The following is an 18,433-nucleotide window of genomic DNA, read 5'->3' as shown; positions in this document are numbered from 1 at the left end:
CCTAGGTGTGGCTGACCACGCCTGGTGGCAGATGAGCCACGCGCCAGGCAGATGAACATCTCGCGTTTCCCTCCGGCTTGTTTCTGTTGTATGACTTACAATATGGTATCACTTCAGCCTGTCAAAATCTCATCAAAACCAAAACGAACTCGTGTGTGTGTGTGTGTGTGTGTTCGCTACACTGCCAGATCCCAAGGAGAAAGAAGGTGGAAGAGGGGCTGAAAACGCGATGTCAGGATTTCGATAAACAGAGCTCGCCTGCAAGCCGCGAAAGCAACTGGGAAGAATTAGACCAAAAAATCTGGGGCTTGAATTTCATCCAAGGCTCATTTGGCAGCGACGTATGGCTTCAGCGGAGGCGGAAAAGGGGCTGGGATCCACCACTTGACCAGGCTGACACTTGTTTACACGAGCGGGCTCACAACTGTCACGGGAGCTAACAGTTTCTCATGGCAATCAGTGGGCTGCTTTCATTAACAGGCATTTTTAGCATGCTCCGCGACAGCTCGTGCCGGCTTGGCTAATGGCTGGCTCTGTTACCAGCAGGAACATTTGGGGACGGCGCATTCCCTCTTACCCCTCGCCTTCACAGTTGGCAGGCTGCTCCGGGAGCTGCGACTGAGGGAGATCGTTTCTTTTTAGCTCCGTCAAGTTGTTTTATTTATTTATTTTTTTTTTTCTTTTTCAAATTAAAATTAATGAGAAGACACTAAAGAAAGAGTGTTCAAGATTTTTTTTTTACTTTTTTTTTTTTTTTTTTTTTTTTTTTTTAATGCGTCAAGCTGATAAGTGATCATCTGTTCAGAACAAGACACTAGAAGTTTGGCACCTCCTGTCTACCACAAACATACCGATTTCCTTCTACAGAAGGCACGAAATACTGGCTTAAAACAGGGAACGAACAGCAGAACGCGGAGTTTTACCGTGACACACACACACACAAAAAAATCTGTCAACTGGCACAGCTCCTCAGCACAGTTTTCAGTTAACTACAAGGGGGGTGATTATAGCAGCAATGGTTAAGCATTTCTACAAGTACCACATAAATGCACAGATGTCAGAACGCCTAGAAAACATGCAAAACCTCAACAGCAACATCACAGAATCACACGATGCATAGAAATATTATTATTATTATTTGGCAAAACAGTGAATCTTTTAACAAATACTTTTTTTTTTTTAATTATTATTATTATTTTATAAAACAAAACTAAAGAATTAACAAAAACTACCTTTTTACAAACTTTTCTTAAAAAAAAAGCTGAGTTGTCCTTAGAGTTCAGGCAGTTACAAAAGTCAGTACGTGGAAGTTAGCCGCAGGGACAGGTTCAGCTCTGAGAATGGACAGGTTGGTCACCGAGGAGAAATCCCAGACCATGCTACGTGCTGGTTACGGGTTGTGTTGGTCAGGTTTGAGCAAAACACGTTTTTGAACTGCTGTTTTGGGAGAAACAGTACTAATCTTGTCAATTCTCAAAATGGGAGAAAACACATTCACATTAAAAGATTAGAAAGATTAAATGTTGCATGCAGGGAAAGATAAAAGCCTTACTTTTTTTTTTTTTAATTTTTCCCCTAGCACCGCTCACCATGATAGCAAAGGGTTGTCATAGCAAAAATATTGTTCAAAGGCAGAATTAAAGTCAGCAGATAATTAAAACAAATGGAAATGCTTTTCTAATTCCAGTGTAAAACAAAGTAGGATATTAAAGGACAGCTTAAAGATGAGGATTATGCTTGCCTTCTTCAGAAAAAAAAAAAAAAAAAAAAAAAAAAAAAAAAAAAAGAAAGAAACTTTTATTGCATTTGCCAGGCTTTCCCACTGCCTTTCCCACTTAGATATCCTGCCATTTTCTGTCTTGAGTAACTTGGTCTGCTCTGGCAGGTCTCAGGATGACCCCAAGACACGCAGATCAACGAGTCCTGTCCAGCCATAGCACTACCAGGTCGCAGGCGCTGCCGTCAGGTTCCCACCTCTTCTCCCCGTGCCAGCTTTTCAGGCTTTTTCTTTTTTAACACATTTCATGCCACCATTTGCCTGCATATCTTGGAGTGCCACGAATACTTCTGCACCTGCGTTTCCCACCCACCCCACTCCATCCCAGCCCTGTGCAGAGGAGCCCAATCTTGATGCAGGACCCAAACCATAAGCAAGGGCATTAAATGCTTGATAGTAAAGAAGGGAAGGGGGAATTTTGGCAGGAGCAGACCCAGGACTACGGGCTACCCATGACTGAGGCCAGCTGGGAGCATGCTATAACGATGCAGAGGACACTCTCAGCAGGATTACAGCCTTCAGACAGCAGATCAGATTTTAGCAGCGAGGAATGCTAGAAAGTCTTCTCTGCTCACAAAAAGAACAGCTGAAATGGCAGAGAGAGTGTCTGTAAAATTAACGTTGATGTTTTATTTTTCCAACACAATGCTTTTGTCAAAAACATTTTGTATTTTCTCAATTCTTTTCCCCTTGCGTGGCTGTTTGGTTATTTGCTTGACATTTATGGACTGTATAAAACAGTGCTAGCCAAAATGCCCAAAGGCTGGAATTCCCCAAGCAGTGTGAAAGAGCTAAACACCTCTCCCCGTTCCCACTGAAACTCTACCCCGCTGAATTTCGATGCTAGCACCTACCTCACCAGTCTCTTAAAAAATCCCAAGCACTGCGAATCTTCCATTAATTAAAAGAGATCAAATGAGAATCTGAAAAGGTGCTGATTTTTTCAGACGCTAGTGATTGCCGTGTATTGAATGCCAAGCACCAGAGTAGAAGATTAGGTAGAAGTGTCCTAATCCCTTTGAAACAGTGAGTCCATTTCCAACGCACAGACAGCTCATTTAATGGCGTTTTCATAATAAAACAAACAGAATTTCGTCCGTATTACCAACCAACATTTACCAATTCAGTGAGAAAACAGAGAAAATAAATTCCTCCCTTGAGACACAGACTCTAGAGACTATGTTAAAACCCATCAGTTCATGTAACAAGCAAATTTTGGGCCAAACATATTTTTTTTTTTCCCCCATCAGATTAGGAGTTAAAGCTTTAGACATTCCCACTGCTTTGAACGTGTTCCAGTGAATGGCTCTTGTCAAACTTTCCAACAAGCTTGCAGACGCCCCTAAGCCCTGGAGCTTTGTGACTTTGCTGCTGTAAATGCCTCTCTGCTGGTTTTGGGAAGAGACGAGGTGCTGGAGCTCCGCAGGGCCTCGCCAGAGGCTGTGCAGCGAGGAGGATGAGGCTGGCAGCTCTGGGACACGCAGCTTTTCCTCCAAAGTACACCACCACCAGCTGCAAAAGCGGTGGAGCAGAGGGGAGAACCAGCCCCCGCGTCCCCATCGGCCACCCAGCTTTCCAAACCCTTTGAGGAGGTTTGGCACAGCCTTGTGTGTCAGTCACACACCGTCCATCACGCACCACGGGGCCGGGGCTGTTGTGTAGCTGTGCTCAGAGCCTTCCCTTGCACGGCTCACCAGCACAGTCTGGGTGGCTGTGTCCAGCTGGCCCAGGGCTCCTGGTTTTCGGAGAGTGGCGCGGTGTGCGGAGCCAGCAGGTGTGCTGGGAGGCAGCAGACGAGGTGGCACCGCTCCTGGCCAGCGAGGCAGGCTGGGCACATGGGGACCATCACCAGGAAGCGCAGTCCGAGCTCTTCTGCAGTGAAGGTAGCCATTCCTCGTGGTGGCCTGCCTCCTCCCCACGCTCTTCCTCAGCAGGGCATACGGATTCAGCACATACACGAAAGCACGGAAATAAAAGGAAAAAAACAAACAAACAAAAAAAATCCCCTCTCTTAAGAACAAGGACAGCAACTCACGTTAGGCAAAACAACCACCTCGGCACACGAACGTCTAACAAAGAATCCTGGTTAAAAAGTGCAGATCCACTGCCAGCCGCACGTGACAGCGCGCAGCTGAATCCCCCTCTAGCCTCGCACGGAGGCGTGAATTGGCTCATTTCAGGCAAATCAAACCACAGCTCTGTGTCCCGTCCGCACTCCTCCTCCCCATACATTCACGCGGCCTTTGAGAGCTCCAGGGAGGTCCCACTTCCCCTTCACCTGCACCACCTAAAACGAATTGATTTTCGATTTCCACTACGGAGCGAGCCCAGGATTTAGGTGCTGCGGAGGAGCGGTCACCTCGCTCCTCCTCAAGGATCTCAGCGGAGGCCAAGCAGCGCACCGACGCGGGGCTGGCCCTCGACACACCGCTGCATGTCACCTCACTTTGCGATCCGAAAGCACTCCCACAGAAAGCAGAGGAGAAGAGTGTCCAGAGAGGAGAGACGCCGGGCTGCGGAGTGCTGGTGTGCGGTATCCCACCTACCACGCGTACCCGAAGCGAGGCAGCCTGCCCTGAGCGCGTTATCCCCAAAGCACAAGGTCACTTGGTAGCAGGGAGGGAACTGCGGGCCAGGAGCTGCCCTGCACTGAGCAGTCCCCTTCCCCTAGTGTCACAAACGCTGGGAGAGGGGAACAGTGGAGGGACGGAGGGACGGAGAAAGGGACGTCGGGGATGGGGGAGACCAGTCAGTCAGTCGCAGTCGCGTGCAGCGCATGGTCAGGAGGAATAATCAGCCCACGCACCACGCCTGCCAGTCACGTCAGTCAATGCACTTACAGGAGGGAAAAAGGGTAAAATACGAGCTGGGCAGGAAGGAAGCCTAGTGCAACAGGAATTTCGGTTTCCTTTAAGGCTGCCCCCATCCTCGGGGCAGCCCAGGCTCCGAGTGACACGATACCTACTCCTCTTGCTCTGCACCTTCGCACCGCACGTCGCTTGCGCGAGCAGTGGTGGGAGATGCAGCCACAAATGTGCGAGAACAGCACACGCAGCAGTACAACCTGCTGCTTGAATCTCTTTTTCTACTCACCTTTCTAAGAGAAATAAGAGGGCAACTACACTATAGACTGAATACCAGTGACCAGCAGCTTCTAAAAGTAAAAACACAAAATAGCTCGAAAGTGTTGATATTCTTCACAAAGGAGAATGTGCATCAGGGACGCTATTTCCATCGTTAGATTGTCCTACTTTTCAATAGCATGGGTGCTATCATAGAATTATTGCACTATGTAAATGAACAAGGTATGTGCTGTTGCTTTAGATGTGCCTTGTAATTTAGTCTACAAGGCAATCCGCAACAGCATTTCATTCTCCTACACTTAAAAATGCATTTTGTTGCATAAATTTGTATTTGAAAATTAAACAGGCCGTTTGCAACACCCAGACATCACGGATTTCAGTCCCAACTACTGGCATGGATAGAATTACATTGTGCAAACCCACAGTACCATAAACACATGCACGAGCTGTTAATAAAACCGAGCTGAAGCCTGCCGTCAGCTCTTCCCAGCTAAATGTGCAACCACGCGAGTGGACCCATGCACAAGCGCTGTGCCCAGCCGCATCCAGATGAAGGCAGCAGTGCCCCTGTGTCACCCCCACAACCCCTGACCCCCGGCTCGGTGCCACAAGCAGGCCACTTGGGAAGCACAGCAGTAAAACCAGCACAGACCCGTGCACGCAACCTGCAGGCCTTCACATCGTCACTCTGCCTTTTTCCTAGGGGACACGGAGAGTACAAGGCTAAGCTGCGCTCTTGGTAGCACTGATCGCATCCCTCAAGAGCTGGTAGATGGCTCTGAAGGCAACCAACACGTCTGCAGACCATACAGACGGCTCTCCATCTGCGTTATCCCTTTGTTGGGTTTCTAAAGCTGCAGTACCCGCAGTCTAATGACTGATACTGACAGGGAAAGTCTTCCCGTCTCTCCTGCTGGCTCTGAACATTAATTTTTGAGCAGACCCAACTTGGTAATCTGTCAGAAAACTATGTGTGTTCCCCTTCTCTGTGCTATATTTCCTGCTGGACTAGTTAGCTGAAATGACTCACTGAAGAGATCTAACGCCAGATCAAAGAAAAGTGAATGGCAGAAAAAAAGAAAAAAAAAAAAAGGAAGGGCAAGAGGAAGGAGAAAGCAGAGCCCCATTTTGGAGACGGCTACCCCATATTGTGAAAACCACAGCCCGTACTGTGGGGCCCAAATTCAGCTTTTATATAGGAGCGGGATTTAGTCAGGAGCACCACCAGCCATGTGCAGCACATCTCAGCGACCGACCCTCCCAGCCGCCAGCCGGGCAGGAGCAGGGCAGTGTTTAGTGAGATGCTCTTTTTATTTCATAGTGAGAGGAACCAGGAGCCATGGCAGGGCACCCCAATCCTTTGCTTATGCAGAGGGGAAGGCCTGTAAGAGTGCAGCACCACCCCCTGACCATGCTGCTATGGCTTTTCACCAGGAAGATCCACAGCACTGTGGTGAGCCTGTAGCTACCGTACTGGTGGAGCAGGTTTTGACACCCTCGGAGCAGGGGGAGACAATTACAAGCAAATGAACTGTCATCTGTCAGCAGCAGCACAGCAGCCGGGACACCTACGCTCCTGCCAACCAGAGACAAAGCCATGGCAGTGGTCCAAATCAGAAGTCACCCTCCCCGTGGGGCTTAATACAGACGGCAATTCATTAGGCCGTCGTCACTCAGCTCCTTTCAACAAGCAAAGACTGGGTAGCGTGTTGTGCTAAATGCCCTTCACATCTTATGTATCTATTCCGGGAGTATGATACTACTTGGGTATCATATTCTGGCCCTATGTCTTTAACTGCTTCAACAAGAAGTCTATTTGGGGCCGCCTGGTCAGAATTTGCCAGGCAATCTGCCACCCGCATCAGCTGGAGGCCAGAGTTAGTTCAGATGCCATGAAGCCGAAAACACACGCCCCTGTGACGCCAAGGCTCCTGCCATAAGCACACGTACCCCACACCTTGTCACACAACCAGACACAAAAGCTGCCGACACGCCCTGCAAGGCCGAGGTTACCAGAGACATTGCCTCAGCACAACGAGGCACTAACACGAGCCACCCTAATACTGTATAAAACAACTCCGACAATACGTGGAGCTGAGAACCCAAAATTTGGTTGTAAGGTCTGGTTTCGTGCTTTGTGGGGCTTGAGGAGCGACACGGGACAGCCACGCCATGGGGTGGCTTCTTTCCCCTTCAAGCTCAAGCGCTGAGATGAGCACCGATGTGAGGGAGCTGAGAGCAAAACCTATCCGAGCAGCTGGGCCCCTCAGCTGGCATTGCCAGCGAGTGCCTTGGCACGGCACCCAGCACCAACCAAGACCAGCTGCCCAAGTCCTCGGCCCCCCAGGGCAACGAGATCCCACGGACAGTGCAAAAACAGCCCTGAAAAAGGCCGGGCCGATGACAACCTGGTCACCAAGCTCTGCTATATGTGGAGCACACTGGGGCCTGAGTCCGGCTGTATAACCTGCACCGAGCTGGCTGGGAGGCCAGATGGTTTTTAGAGAGGAAATCTCCATTCTTAGACCTTCCGTGGACCACCTGCTACCCACCCCTGCCCAAAATGGACCTTCAGTAAGGTTTATGTGAGGTGCAGGCAGTCTGCTGCCTCCTTCACGCACAGGAATGTTTCATCCTGGCAGCACCAAACCCAAGTGCTACATGGCACCAGGTGGGTTATTTTAACTTCTTTCTGCTGCTTGTGTTTCACCCTTTCTTTGGAATAAGTTATGAATAAAGTCACTGCACTGCTGCAGATTTAGAGAATGTAAAGGGTATGAAGGAATGTAAAGGAATGAAAGCGAACAAGCCTAAGGGAACGGAAAAGCAAAACCAAAACAAGTCCTCAGTAACAGCTTGACCCACCCAACATCCATGGGAAGTCAGGTGAGGCTGAGTCCTTCACGGATTTCAGGGGACACCAGGACACCTCGGCAGACTTGTCTACAGACTCGTCACATCTCTAGAATATCCCGGTGGCACATTTCCATCTGAAATATTGACTAAGCTCGGGTGAATTACTTGAGAGGTACTCTACGTCAATTTAAAGGTCAAGAACTATAATGGTTCACCGAAATATTTGTTAGTGTTTTTCCTGTACTCAGAAGACAGTTATGTTGTGAAGTCGAATGTTGGGACAATAGCATTCGTCATTTCGAGGCTTTAAGGACCAAATTCTGCCTTCAGAGTCAAGCACACATTTTCCATTGTCTGCAATGGAAATAGATTATGTGTAGGTGACTTCAAATTGTTTTCCAGTGCTTAAAACTATTCAGCTTTTTCATTCTCTGAAGTAAATATCAAACTATCCTTACACTTCCTATGTTATTTTTTTGTGGATTTCAAGTGATGGCTTAAGACATATTTAATGCATTTTCTCTGTATAGTTTGAAATAAGATTATGGATTTTTTCTGAACTGTTGCATTCCCCAGAATACTGAAAGAGTGGCTCCAAGTCAGTAGATTTTACATTAAGTATACACAGTGACAAAATACTAATGACCAGTGCTTAAAGAGTTAAAATTATTTGTACGACTGCTTTTGCCATTGTACTTCTGCTTATTGTTGAAAATAATACCTTTTAGTCTAAAGACCAGTGACATTTTGATCACAAAAAAATCATCAACAAAAACAAAAGCTAAAAATAGCTTTCAGCTGACTTCAGGATTTTTCTTTTCCATCAGGCATAAAGCCTCAGGAAACAAAATAATAAAAAAAAAAAGGTAAAAATTGTTGTTAATGCATTCACAAACTTGCATTGTCGTATCTCTTATTTCCTTGTCTTGCTGATCAAGAACAAGACAGCAGGTAAGGAGCAGCAGCCAGTGATAAGTTTGTCTCCTCTACTCTAGGAGGCCATGTTAAAACAAGAAGTCAAAAAAATGCTTTAAAATAGAATTGCTACGTAAGCCTCCCTGGGGATTTACAGTCACCGATGTGTGCATGTTAAAAATGGTATTTCCAGTCTATCTTGTGTTGCCTGAGAACCACTTTTGTCCTTTTTAAATCTGCAATTATATTATAACCCATAAGTAACTTTCATTTTTGTATTAACACTATAAATACTATGTTAGTAATACTAAACTATTTCTATTGACTTATTTGTAAAAAGAAAAATATATTATATATTTATATATTTTTATAAAGTGAATTAACACTGGAGAGAGGGCTATGGGGGAGTAGTGTACAATCACAGTTGATGCGTATTATTGGGCACAAATTCAACGCTTGAAACAAAATGGAAAAGAAAAATCTGTCCAGGTTATATCCCTCTTCAAGCTGTGTCAGAGGAAGAGTCATAGGATGCTGACACGATGAAGTTGCCAGTATTGGAGTGGCTTGCCATGGACTGGGCAGCCTGCTGGCTCAAGTTATTGCAGATCAGCACGAGCTGGTTGCTCTGCGCTTCCGACAACGTGCTACAGCTCTGGTAGACGCTGAAGTTGGTCTTCCTGCCGGGGATGTTGCCCTTCTCGCACATCGTCTTTACCATCTTGGCCAGCTTGTTTTTCCCCAGGGCTTGGCAGTTGTACCAGTGAAGAGCAGCCAGGTTGACGACGGGTTTGATGGAGAGGTAAAATGGCGCGTCCTCGTAGCGCATGGCTGGCGGCCGCCTCTGGGCGTACTCCTTGTAGTCTTGCACCGGGCAGGTCTGCGGCGAGTGCTGGGTGGCGTACACCCGCGAGTCCGTCCCGCCTCTCTTGCTCTTGGCGCTGACGTCTCCGTTGTCCGGTCCCATCCACTCCAGGTACTCCAGCCCCGTCTCTGTCACCCGCAGCCGGATGTCTCCCCACTTGAGGGTGGAGCCATGGAAACCTGTGCAGTGCCCGAAGGCCTTGGTGTTGTTCAGCCAGACAAGGTTCAGGAGCCCTTCGGGATTGTACCGGCTCAACAAGCCTCGTTTGCGCAGGATAAGTTCATCAGCAAAGGTGAGCTTCATGGATTTGTGTGGCTTGTTTCCTTTCCCTTTACACCTCAGCTCTATCTGCTTTTGCTTTAGAGCCTCCTGGGACCTTTTGAACTCCTTATCCCTGGTAATGCTGTACCCATACCTGTGCTCTTTGAGGTACCGCTCCAGCCCACACTGATAGTTGGCCAGGCTGTTCGGCTCGTATTCAGACCCATCCTTCTGCCTGGCGTCCACAAAGAAGGACGCAAGGTAGGCATCAAGCTCCTTGCAGGGGATGACGTAGATCTCCCGGGTCTCAGAAGGATATTTGGAGATGAGGAACTCTCGGAAATTGCGGAGAGCCGTCTGTGTGCTGCGAATGGTCTTCTCGTTCTGCTCCCTGCTGAGCTCTGCTGCTCTCTCATCCTGGTCTGGAGGAGGGAGAAGGAGAAAGACAAAACAGAGCAGAAGAAGCAGTGAGTTTTCACAACAAGCTCTTCCCAAAAATAAATTTCCTTCAAAAGTAGAAAGAATAAAAATAAGAATAAAAATAAGAATAAAAATAAGAATAAGAATAAAAAATAAAAATAAAAATAAAAATAAAAATAAAAATAAAAATAAAAATAAAAATAAAAATAAAAATAAAAATAAAAATAATTGCACAAAGCGCACTGGAAAACATCATTACATGCCTGCCATATGACTGAAAAGCCAACATCAGTTTCACAAATGACGTTACCAGAGCATGGCACAAAACCAAAATGAGCTCCTCATGACAATGGGGCACAGTTTTGTGCATGGAAATTTGTGGAAAACAGTGGGATTAGAGGCAATCTACGTTTTAGAACAAATGCAAGGTAGAAGGCTTTTCTGTGGATTCCAATGCTGTGTGCAGGGCCTGCTCCACCTAATGAGCCCATCTGCAAACTGCCTCAGTTGTGAAACCGGAGGTTGTACTAATTCCGATTTTTTTTTCTACAAAAAAATAACTAAAGCCTTGTATTTATTACACGACAATTAGCTTTAATCAGGCATTTTTAACGAGCTAAACAAATATAGACAAATGTACAGCACAAGGCAATGCAGCACATCCTAGGAAGGGAGTTAGCAGGTAAAAGTACCACAGAGCAATGTGTAATTTACAAATGTACGCGAATAAAAAATAGATTATACTGCACATTAGAAGATATGGCATAAAACTGTCAGTACTTAACATGATTATATAGTCTCTCTACATAATCAAGCTGTACCTTGACAGTGGAAGTGCAATTGTGACCGTTCCTTTTCATTTTGCAGAAAAAATCAAATTCAGGAAACAACCTTATATTGCTCCATAAAGCTATACTCAAAGGTCCTTACAATCAGTGGCATATCAAAGCACAGTATTCAGATGCCTCTGCGAAGATGCTTTTTAATGACAAATGATTTTCAGTCTGATCATAAGCATAAAAGGAAAAGCTTTTTACTGTGAAGTGATGTGTGTATTTATGGAGTGTTTTCTTGGCATATGGAAACTATCCGTACAAGGATGCAATTTTTAAGCAGATAGGAGGAAGTGTCATTACAGACAGCACAAACTGTCATGGTTTTAGAAAGTGACGAGCAGCAAACACAAAGAAGGAAAATTCCAGCGATTTGACAATTCTCTGTACTTGTAAAGCAAACATCCCTTTCCTCTCTCCCTCTTCATAAGCAGAAGACGGAAAAAAAAGCAAGTTCTTTTCTGCTCTATCTCACTGCAGACAAAACATACATTCTGGTGTCCCTTCTCCACCTGACTTACAGCGAGAGGGAATCCCGCTGTCTGTGCTTCAGTGGCACCACAGCAGCACTCACCAGGTGCTTCCCACCCCACGCACACGCCAGGAAGATGCATGAGACATGAGGTGTCACATATGCTGTTGGAGGTTCAGAAACAAAGCATTTACTCTGATACCTTGCTCGCTGCACCTATCACCACTTGTTACAGCACCGTGTAAGGAATCGGTTCCTTGACTGACAGCCCACATTTTAAGTAGTGTTTCAATATAAACAGCACATATAATGGCTTGGTTTTATACATGCCATCAATCAGCACTTCTTACAGGATGTCCTGTCACAACACAGCAGAGACACACAGTCAGTCGTTTATGTTTTGGCATCTTTCCTTAATCTGCAAAGGAAATTGCCAGATCTGCAACCAACACTTACAAAATCCACGCTGCATCAAGATCTCCTGAAGGTGCATGAGCAAAAACAGTGCCCCTGGAACACTGCATTCCTGCAGTGCTCTGGTGTGCTGCTCCACGAGGCAGGAGGGAAATGCTGAGGATGATGGGTGAGGCTATTTGCCAGCAGAATCGGGAGAGTTAGGTCGATTTTGACTGGGAATCCAGCCTGCAGTTGAAGTGAATTGTTATGTTTCTGCAGGACCGCTCAAATATCACGCATATCTCGTGGCATGGGACTAACCCAGTGAGCCAGTGAGACCCAGTGGGCAGAGTCTGAGGCAGCCAAAGTTACCAGACATCAACTGAGCCACTGCCGAGATCTGCATGTGCTCTTCATCCACAGCAAAAGCAGACAACGCAGCTGAGCCTCACTTAAATAAGAAAATGTTAGTAGCCTACCACAGTTTAGGAAGGAGACCTAATTCTTCATATCATTAAAATCTTACCTCCTCATTTAATCAACAAGATGTCATAACACTGAAAGAAAACATATAATCCATCTCCAATTACCACGGGAACACAAATTTTATCCAAACACCCTTTTAATATCAACAAACTCCGTGTTTTCTGCTAATTTCATTATTTTACTCCCTATTATTGCGGTGATTGGCACTCAGCAGCTAACCAACCACCACACAGTCACTTACTCTCTGTCCACACCCCACAGGACAGGAAAGAGAATAGGAAGAGCAAAAGCAAGGAAATCTGTGAAAGGAGACAAAGCTGAGTAAGTGTGGGAAAGACGGGAAATAAAATAATAATAATAAAAAAAAATAAAAATAAATAAAAAAAGGGAAAGCCTTGATGCTGTGAAGAGAGTTAAGGCCATCCCAGCCAGACCCAGCACAACTGAGCCATTGGATCACTAACGAAACTACAGCCCACGATCAGGCCTATCTTCCATCCTTTCCACACAACCCTTGCCAGGACAAGGAGATTGCAAAAATTACTCCCCGGGTGCCGCCTGCAAACAGCTCTTGCAGAATGCTTACAATGAGTATTCTACACATCTCTTCACATCTCCACTCTACACATCTCTTCTGTGCCTACAGGAAAAAAGGTGAAATAGAACCGAAGCCATTGTCACAGTCTGGATGTTTGGCATTGACTGCTTCTCCTCTAGCCACAGAGCCTTGCTATCTTGTCAGAGAAGGAGATTAGGTTTGTGTAATGTCATTTTGTCCCTTACAAATCCATCCAGGTTGATGGATAAAGAAAGACTAAATTGAAAGTAATTTGATCATTAAGAACTCAAGACTAAAAAGCGTCTCAGCTGTCATCACAATGAGTTTTTGAAAATACGAATGCTGTGGTAGGGATCGAAGGGCACGGTAAGGACATGCTGGGAGGGCTGATGAGGTACACAACTTCATCTCTTGGTTTGAGGATGAAAAGTGAATGGTCTTGTCCTGACACAGGAGTGTTTCCAGTCTTAACAGTTCCCAAATGCTTCCTTGGTCTCACCTTGCTGCATCTTTCGGAGTAGAGATGAAAAGCTCTTCTGGCCAGGGCTTACCCTTTGGGGTATTTTTTCAGTGGTCCTTCTGGAAACTACTGAAAACACAGGTGGAGATCTACATTAGTCCCTTGACCACTGCCAACTTAAACCTGTTTCCTCTTGGGCATCTACTGCTCACGTTATTACAAACTCCTCAGCGTGCATGGGTTCAAAAACTGGGTGAAAGCACAAAAAATAATTACAGAGTGCTCCTTAATACAAGACAATATCCCTAAACCAGACACACCCTGATCTGCAAATTGCTTGGGATAGGAGGGTGGGGAGGTGTCGTATATGCTTGCACTTTTCTTGTAGTCTTACTTTGGTGTCTGTTGTTAGAGTCTAGGGCAGACAGATGCCCTCACATTACGGTGTAACCTGTCTTGGCCAGTAAAACAGTCTGAACCAACCAACCAAAAATTATTGGTGTCATTGATTTACCAAACCAAGCTATCCGTAGTACCCCTTCCTTGGAATAATGCAACCTTTGGAGCCAGGAGAAGAAACTTAAAAAACGAGTTGACTTGGAGATGCATCTCCCACGATCCTGTCCCCCAGCTGCACCAGTACACCAAGGATCTGATCCAAGCACCTGTAATTTGTATCTGATCCTGCATCAGAGCTTCATTTCCAAGAAAACTAGAACATGCAATAAAAAGGCCGTAAATCCCACTCTGTTGTGGGACTGGGGTAAACTCTCATCTAAGAGTTAGACAAACTGAGTAGTTTAAGTGTCCCAGATACCTAAAGTGACTTGGCAGAGATCACACAGACAACCGAGTGGGAGCTGAGTGTCCCTGGCTAGCCCACAGCCATGAGACAATCCTTCCCACAGAGCAACAGCTGTGGTCTGATCTTTTCATAATCTGATCTTAACGCAGCCAAGACTTAACATTATCAGCAGAGTTATCAGACTGGGGGCTGTTTTTATTTCATCTCGCACACACCGACACACTCTGACTCACCAGTTCTCACTGCAGAGGACATAACCTCCCCCGTAACTATGCATGGTGAGGGAGGAGCACTTGCTTTGGTCCTTCATGCCAGACCACTGCAGACTGCTGATGTTCAGAGGGGGGCTGTAACATTAGCGGGAGTCATGAGCCTGAGCACACAGCCTCAGATTCTGCCTAAGGAATCCAGCAATGTTGGCTTTTCAGGTGGCAATCGCACTACCAGCCAGCGTCTCCTCTGCCTGATTTGTGCTCTGACTAGAAAAATCTTTCTGGCGAAGACCCACTTCCACCAAAATGCTTTTATTCAAGCGAGAAAGCCGTGCATGTACGGGATGCCACGTACCTCCATGCTGGAGCTGAGTGCGCTCTCCCTGTGCACCAGCACTTTGCAGGTCAGCTCCTGCCCCTAGCCTGCAGGTGTTGGAAAACGGTGGTACTGTATCCATGGGCCAGGGCCCTAAGCAGCCCCCTAAAATGATTAATGTGAGCCACAGCCTACCTGTCTTTCCTTCTGTCTTTCAAGAGGGTATTGGCAGGCCGATGAAGATCTCTGAGCACTCCTGGGACCACTCTGAGACTGAGAGAGAGGGAGAGCTAAGCACTTGGGGAATTACATTTCTGGCATTTTTAGTGTCTGGTACGGACCACCTCTGTCAGGGCAACTCCTACACACATGCGGTAGTCAAAGGCTTAGGTCACAAATACATGCGCTTTAATGTAATTATTTCATATCCAACAATAACTGTTTCTTTAGAAAGTCCTGAGGCCACATAAAGAGCATTTCCTTTGCTACAATATATCATATTTACTTAAGCTTAGGCTTGGTGAGTCAGAGTCAAAAGAGGGGAGAAAACCCTGGGACTGCCTGGAGATTTTCATCAGGCTTGACATCTAACAGCTTCTGAGCTCTGCAGGATCAAAGGATTAACTTGTTAGCTGCAGATTACTGAAGCAGGAGAAAGTACTCCTGCACTTTTTCTTGAATTTCTGCCCTACCCATCTGATCTTGCTACTAAATTCTGTTTAACAATTAAAGTTCTCTATTTCCACTACATTAAGCCAAACCCCATGCAGTTTAACATTTTCAGCAAATGCTTTCATTAGCATGTAAAATCTCTAGTATGGTAGAAAATTCTTAATTAAAATCCACTTATAAAAGATGTTAGGTTTTCTGGCCAAAACAAATTATGCTTCTATTCAGTTAACCTCCTCCAGCAAAATTATCAGTGAAATATTTTATGATTCTAAAATTAAGAACCCTCAAAGAAAAAAAGAACACAGATTCAAAGCAAATGAGCATGGGAATATTTATAAATTGGTATCTCCATGAAATAAGAGTCACTGAAATAAACTTTACCCATCTGTACATTTTTTTTTTGCAAGGTGCAGAATGGTCTCTTAAATTGGTGCTCACTCAGATCCTAGTGCTGGTATTCAGTTTGCACACTTTTTCACTACTTTCTCACCACAAGAGCCTGAAAAGATGCAAGGTGCAAAGTCAACGATAAATTTTCCATCAATATTAATGGAACTACTACATCATCCTCAAATGCCAGAAAATTTGGAGCCATGACAAGGGATTAAGAATTTATGTCCTCGTATGACTGATTGGATCAATCTTTTACACAGCAGATACTAGCAGTGACTAATGAGCTCTGCAAATCAGCAGTGCTGCAGGGACTTTTCATTTGCACAAGGTAGCCCCCTTCCCTACTGTGATGTGACATCTTCTGAGATATTTCAACACAATGGGTCTCAAAATGCATTTTCTCATCTAAAATGTTTTAATTTATCCTACACATGATCTTCACTTCTTCTAGTTGGTTTCAGTTTCGTCAGGACTAGTGGAAAAGAGAAAGTGTTGCATTCTTGTTTTACTTTACATTTCACTTCAGCCACTGAACACTTAGAGTGGTATTTATGGAGCACAGGACTGTACAGTTTCCCACCTTCTTATGAAGCTGTCTTGCAATGCAGTGGTGTGAACAGCTGCAATACAAAATGGGATGCGTTTCCTCTGCATCCCAACAGTGGGGCTAGGCATGCTTACTCAGATCCATTTGTGGTTTTTTGACCTGTATGTAGCAGGAACAAATACACCAACTCCAGCTCTGCCAGTTTAGCCAAATACTGTGCAGCATTTTCACAGCAGGGAACTACAGCTGCTCCCTGAGACACAGCCAGGAGAACAGCAGAAGATCTTTTGGAAGAGCACTGGAGAAGCCACATACCTCATACGTTAGGGATGTCCAGGTGAAAGGTACTCAGGGCCCAGAGGGACTGGGATCTGCCATTTTAGCTACCCTGTTTCAAATCAGTCACCTAGTTATAACAAAGCCTGGAAACAGCTCCAGGTTCACCTGTCTGGTCTCACTCCTCTCTTATTTCCATGTTACCTGTTACCTTTCCAGGCACTTTTTAAATACAAACTCTGGACCCCACTGTAATTGACTGAGCTCCAGGAATCCAACTCTCGTAGATATGGAGTGTATTAAAAAATAAGCTTAGAGAGAGCTTGCAGCCCAGAAAGCCAGGTGTGTCTTGGGCTTGGTTGGCACATCCAGGGAGGGGATTGTGTCCCTCTGCTCCACCTGTGTGAGGCCCCACGTGGAGCACTGCGTGCAGCTCTGGGGCCCCCAGCACAAAAGGGACGTGGGGCTGTTAGAGCGGGTCCAGAGGAGGGCCACGAGGATGATCAGAGGGCTGGAGCTCCTCTCTTTCAAAGAAAGCTGGTGAGAGCAGGCACTGTTTCACCTGGAGAAGGGAAAGCTCTGGTGAGACCTAACTGAGGCCTTCCAGTACCTAAAGGGGGCCTGTAGGAAAGATGCGGAGAAAATTTGCACCAAGGCCTGTACTGATAAGACAAGGGGTAGTGGCTTCAAATTAAAATGATGGGTTTAGATTAGATGTTAGGAGGAAATTCTTCACTCAGAGGGTGGTGAGGCCCTGGCACAGGCTGCCCAGAGAAGCTGTGGATGCCCCATCCCTGGAGGTGCTCAAGGCCAGGCTGGATGGGGCCTTGGGCAGCCTGGGCTGGTGGGAGGTGTCCCTGCCCATGGCAGGGGGTTGTGTGGGTGGTCTTTGAGGTCCCTTCCAATCCAGATCAATCCATTATTCTGTGAGTTTTCTACACAGCAAGCCTAAAACCATTAGAAAACTTTAAAAAATTTGCGAAGCCCTCCCCCTTTCAGAATGACTGGTTAAACTTTCTTCAGCTATGTTCACTTCTGACACATAATTGCCCCTCTTTCAGAGCTCAGGCTAAAGCATTCAGGCGGACTGGTGAAACTGGAGTGCTGCTGACTTTGGTCAGTGGTAAAATATGATACACACTGTGAAGTAAATGCCAGCTTTAGGTTGACAATGTACCTTTGCATTCAGATGCATAATAATTTCCTAACAAAACAGCTAATTCCACTGAAAAGACTTGAAGTAATGGTTTGAATTTAGGGCTAAGGACAAAAGCCACCTTTTTTGCCTAAGGTTTTCTTCAGGTTAAATACTTAACTCTGGAAAATATCATTTGCTTTACCCAGGACTTTTCAGCAACACAGTGAAATGTTGACCTTTCAAAACACGTTATTTACTGCATGATCTGGGGCAGAAGGAAATAAGGGAGTACATCAGCAATTGTCAGACTTAACCAGCGCACTGGAAGCTAGATGAGGCACTGCAGAAGTGAAGCATTTGTTTTCCAAATGGACTTGGTCTGCTGGCCACCAGTCCAGAAAGCATACCCAATTCAACAAAGCATATAGGAAGTGCTTCCTGCATTAAGGTCCCTTATTTACATTTATGCCTACACAGAAACATAGAGACCAGCTAGACTAACTCATTATTTGTTTAGATAACAGAAGAGGAGCATGACTAAACAGTCCTATGTGTAAGATGACTGGATTCAAGAGTTGCTATGACCTAAAAAAAAGAAGAAAAATTCAAAATGAAAAAAAGAAAACATAAATATCAGAGCACTCTTCCCATTGGATGAAGTTTATCATTTAAAAATTAATGAAGCTTTAGG

General features: G+C 45.6%; 1 protein-coding gene across 5 annotated transcripts in view; it reads right to left on the bottom strand.

The window, feature by feature from the left end:
* Positions 1 to 628: 628 nt before the first annotated feature.
* The window catches only part of KIAA1958, a 57,472-nt gene continuing 39,667 nt past the window's right edge, over positions 629 to 18,433 (bottom strand). For all 5 annotated transcript variants that reach the window (XM_082783897.1, XM_082783900.1, XM_082783898.1 and 2 more), the window contains exon 3: positions 629 to 10,179. In XM_082783897.1, coding sequence (XP_082640023.1) covers positions 9,134 to 10,179 — 1,046 coding nt within the window. In that variant the 3' untranslated portion in view covers positions 629 to 9,133. The remainder of the gene's footprint in view (positions 10,180 to 18,433) is intronic.

The sequence above is a fragment of the Aythya marila genome (genome assembly GCF_965140915.1).
Source record: "Aythya marila genome assembly, chromosome: Z".
Classification (NCBI taxonomy): domain Eukaryota; kingdom Metazoa; phylum Chordata; class Aves; order Anseriformes; family Anatidae; genus Aythya; species Aythya marila.
Note: the sequence above shows the minus strand (reverse complement) of the source record. Positions and strands in the feature narration are given on the sequence as shown.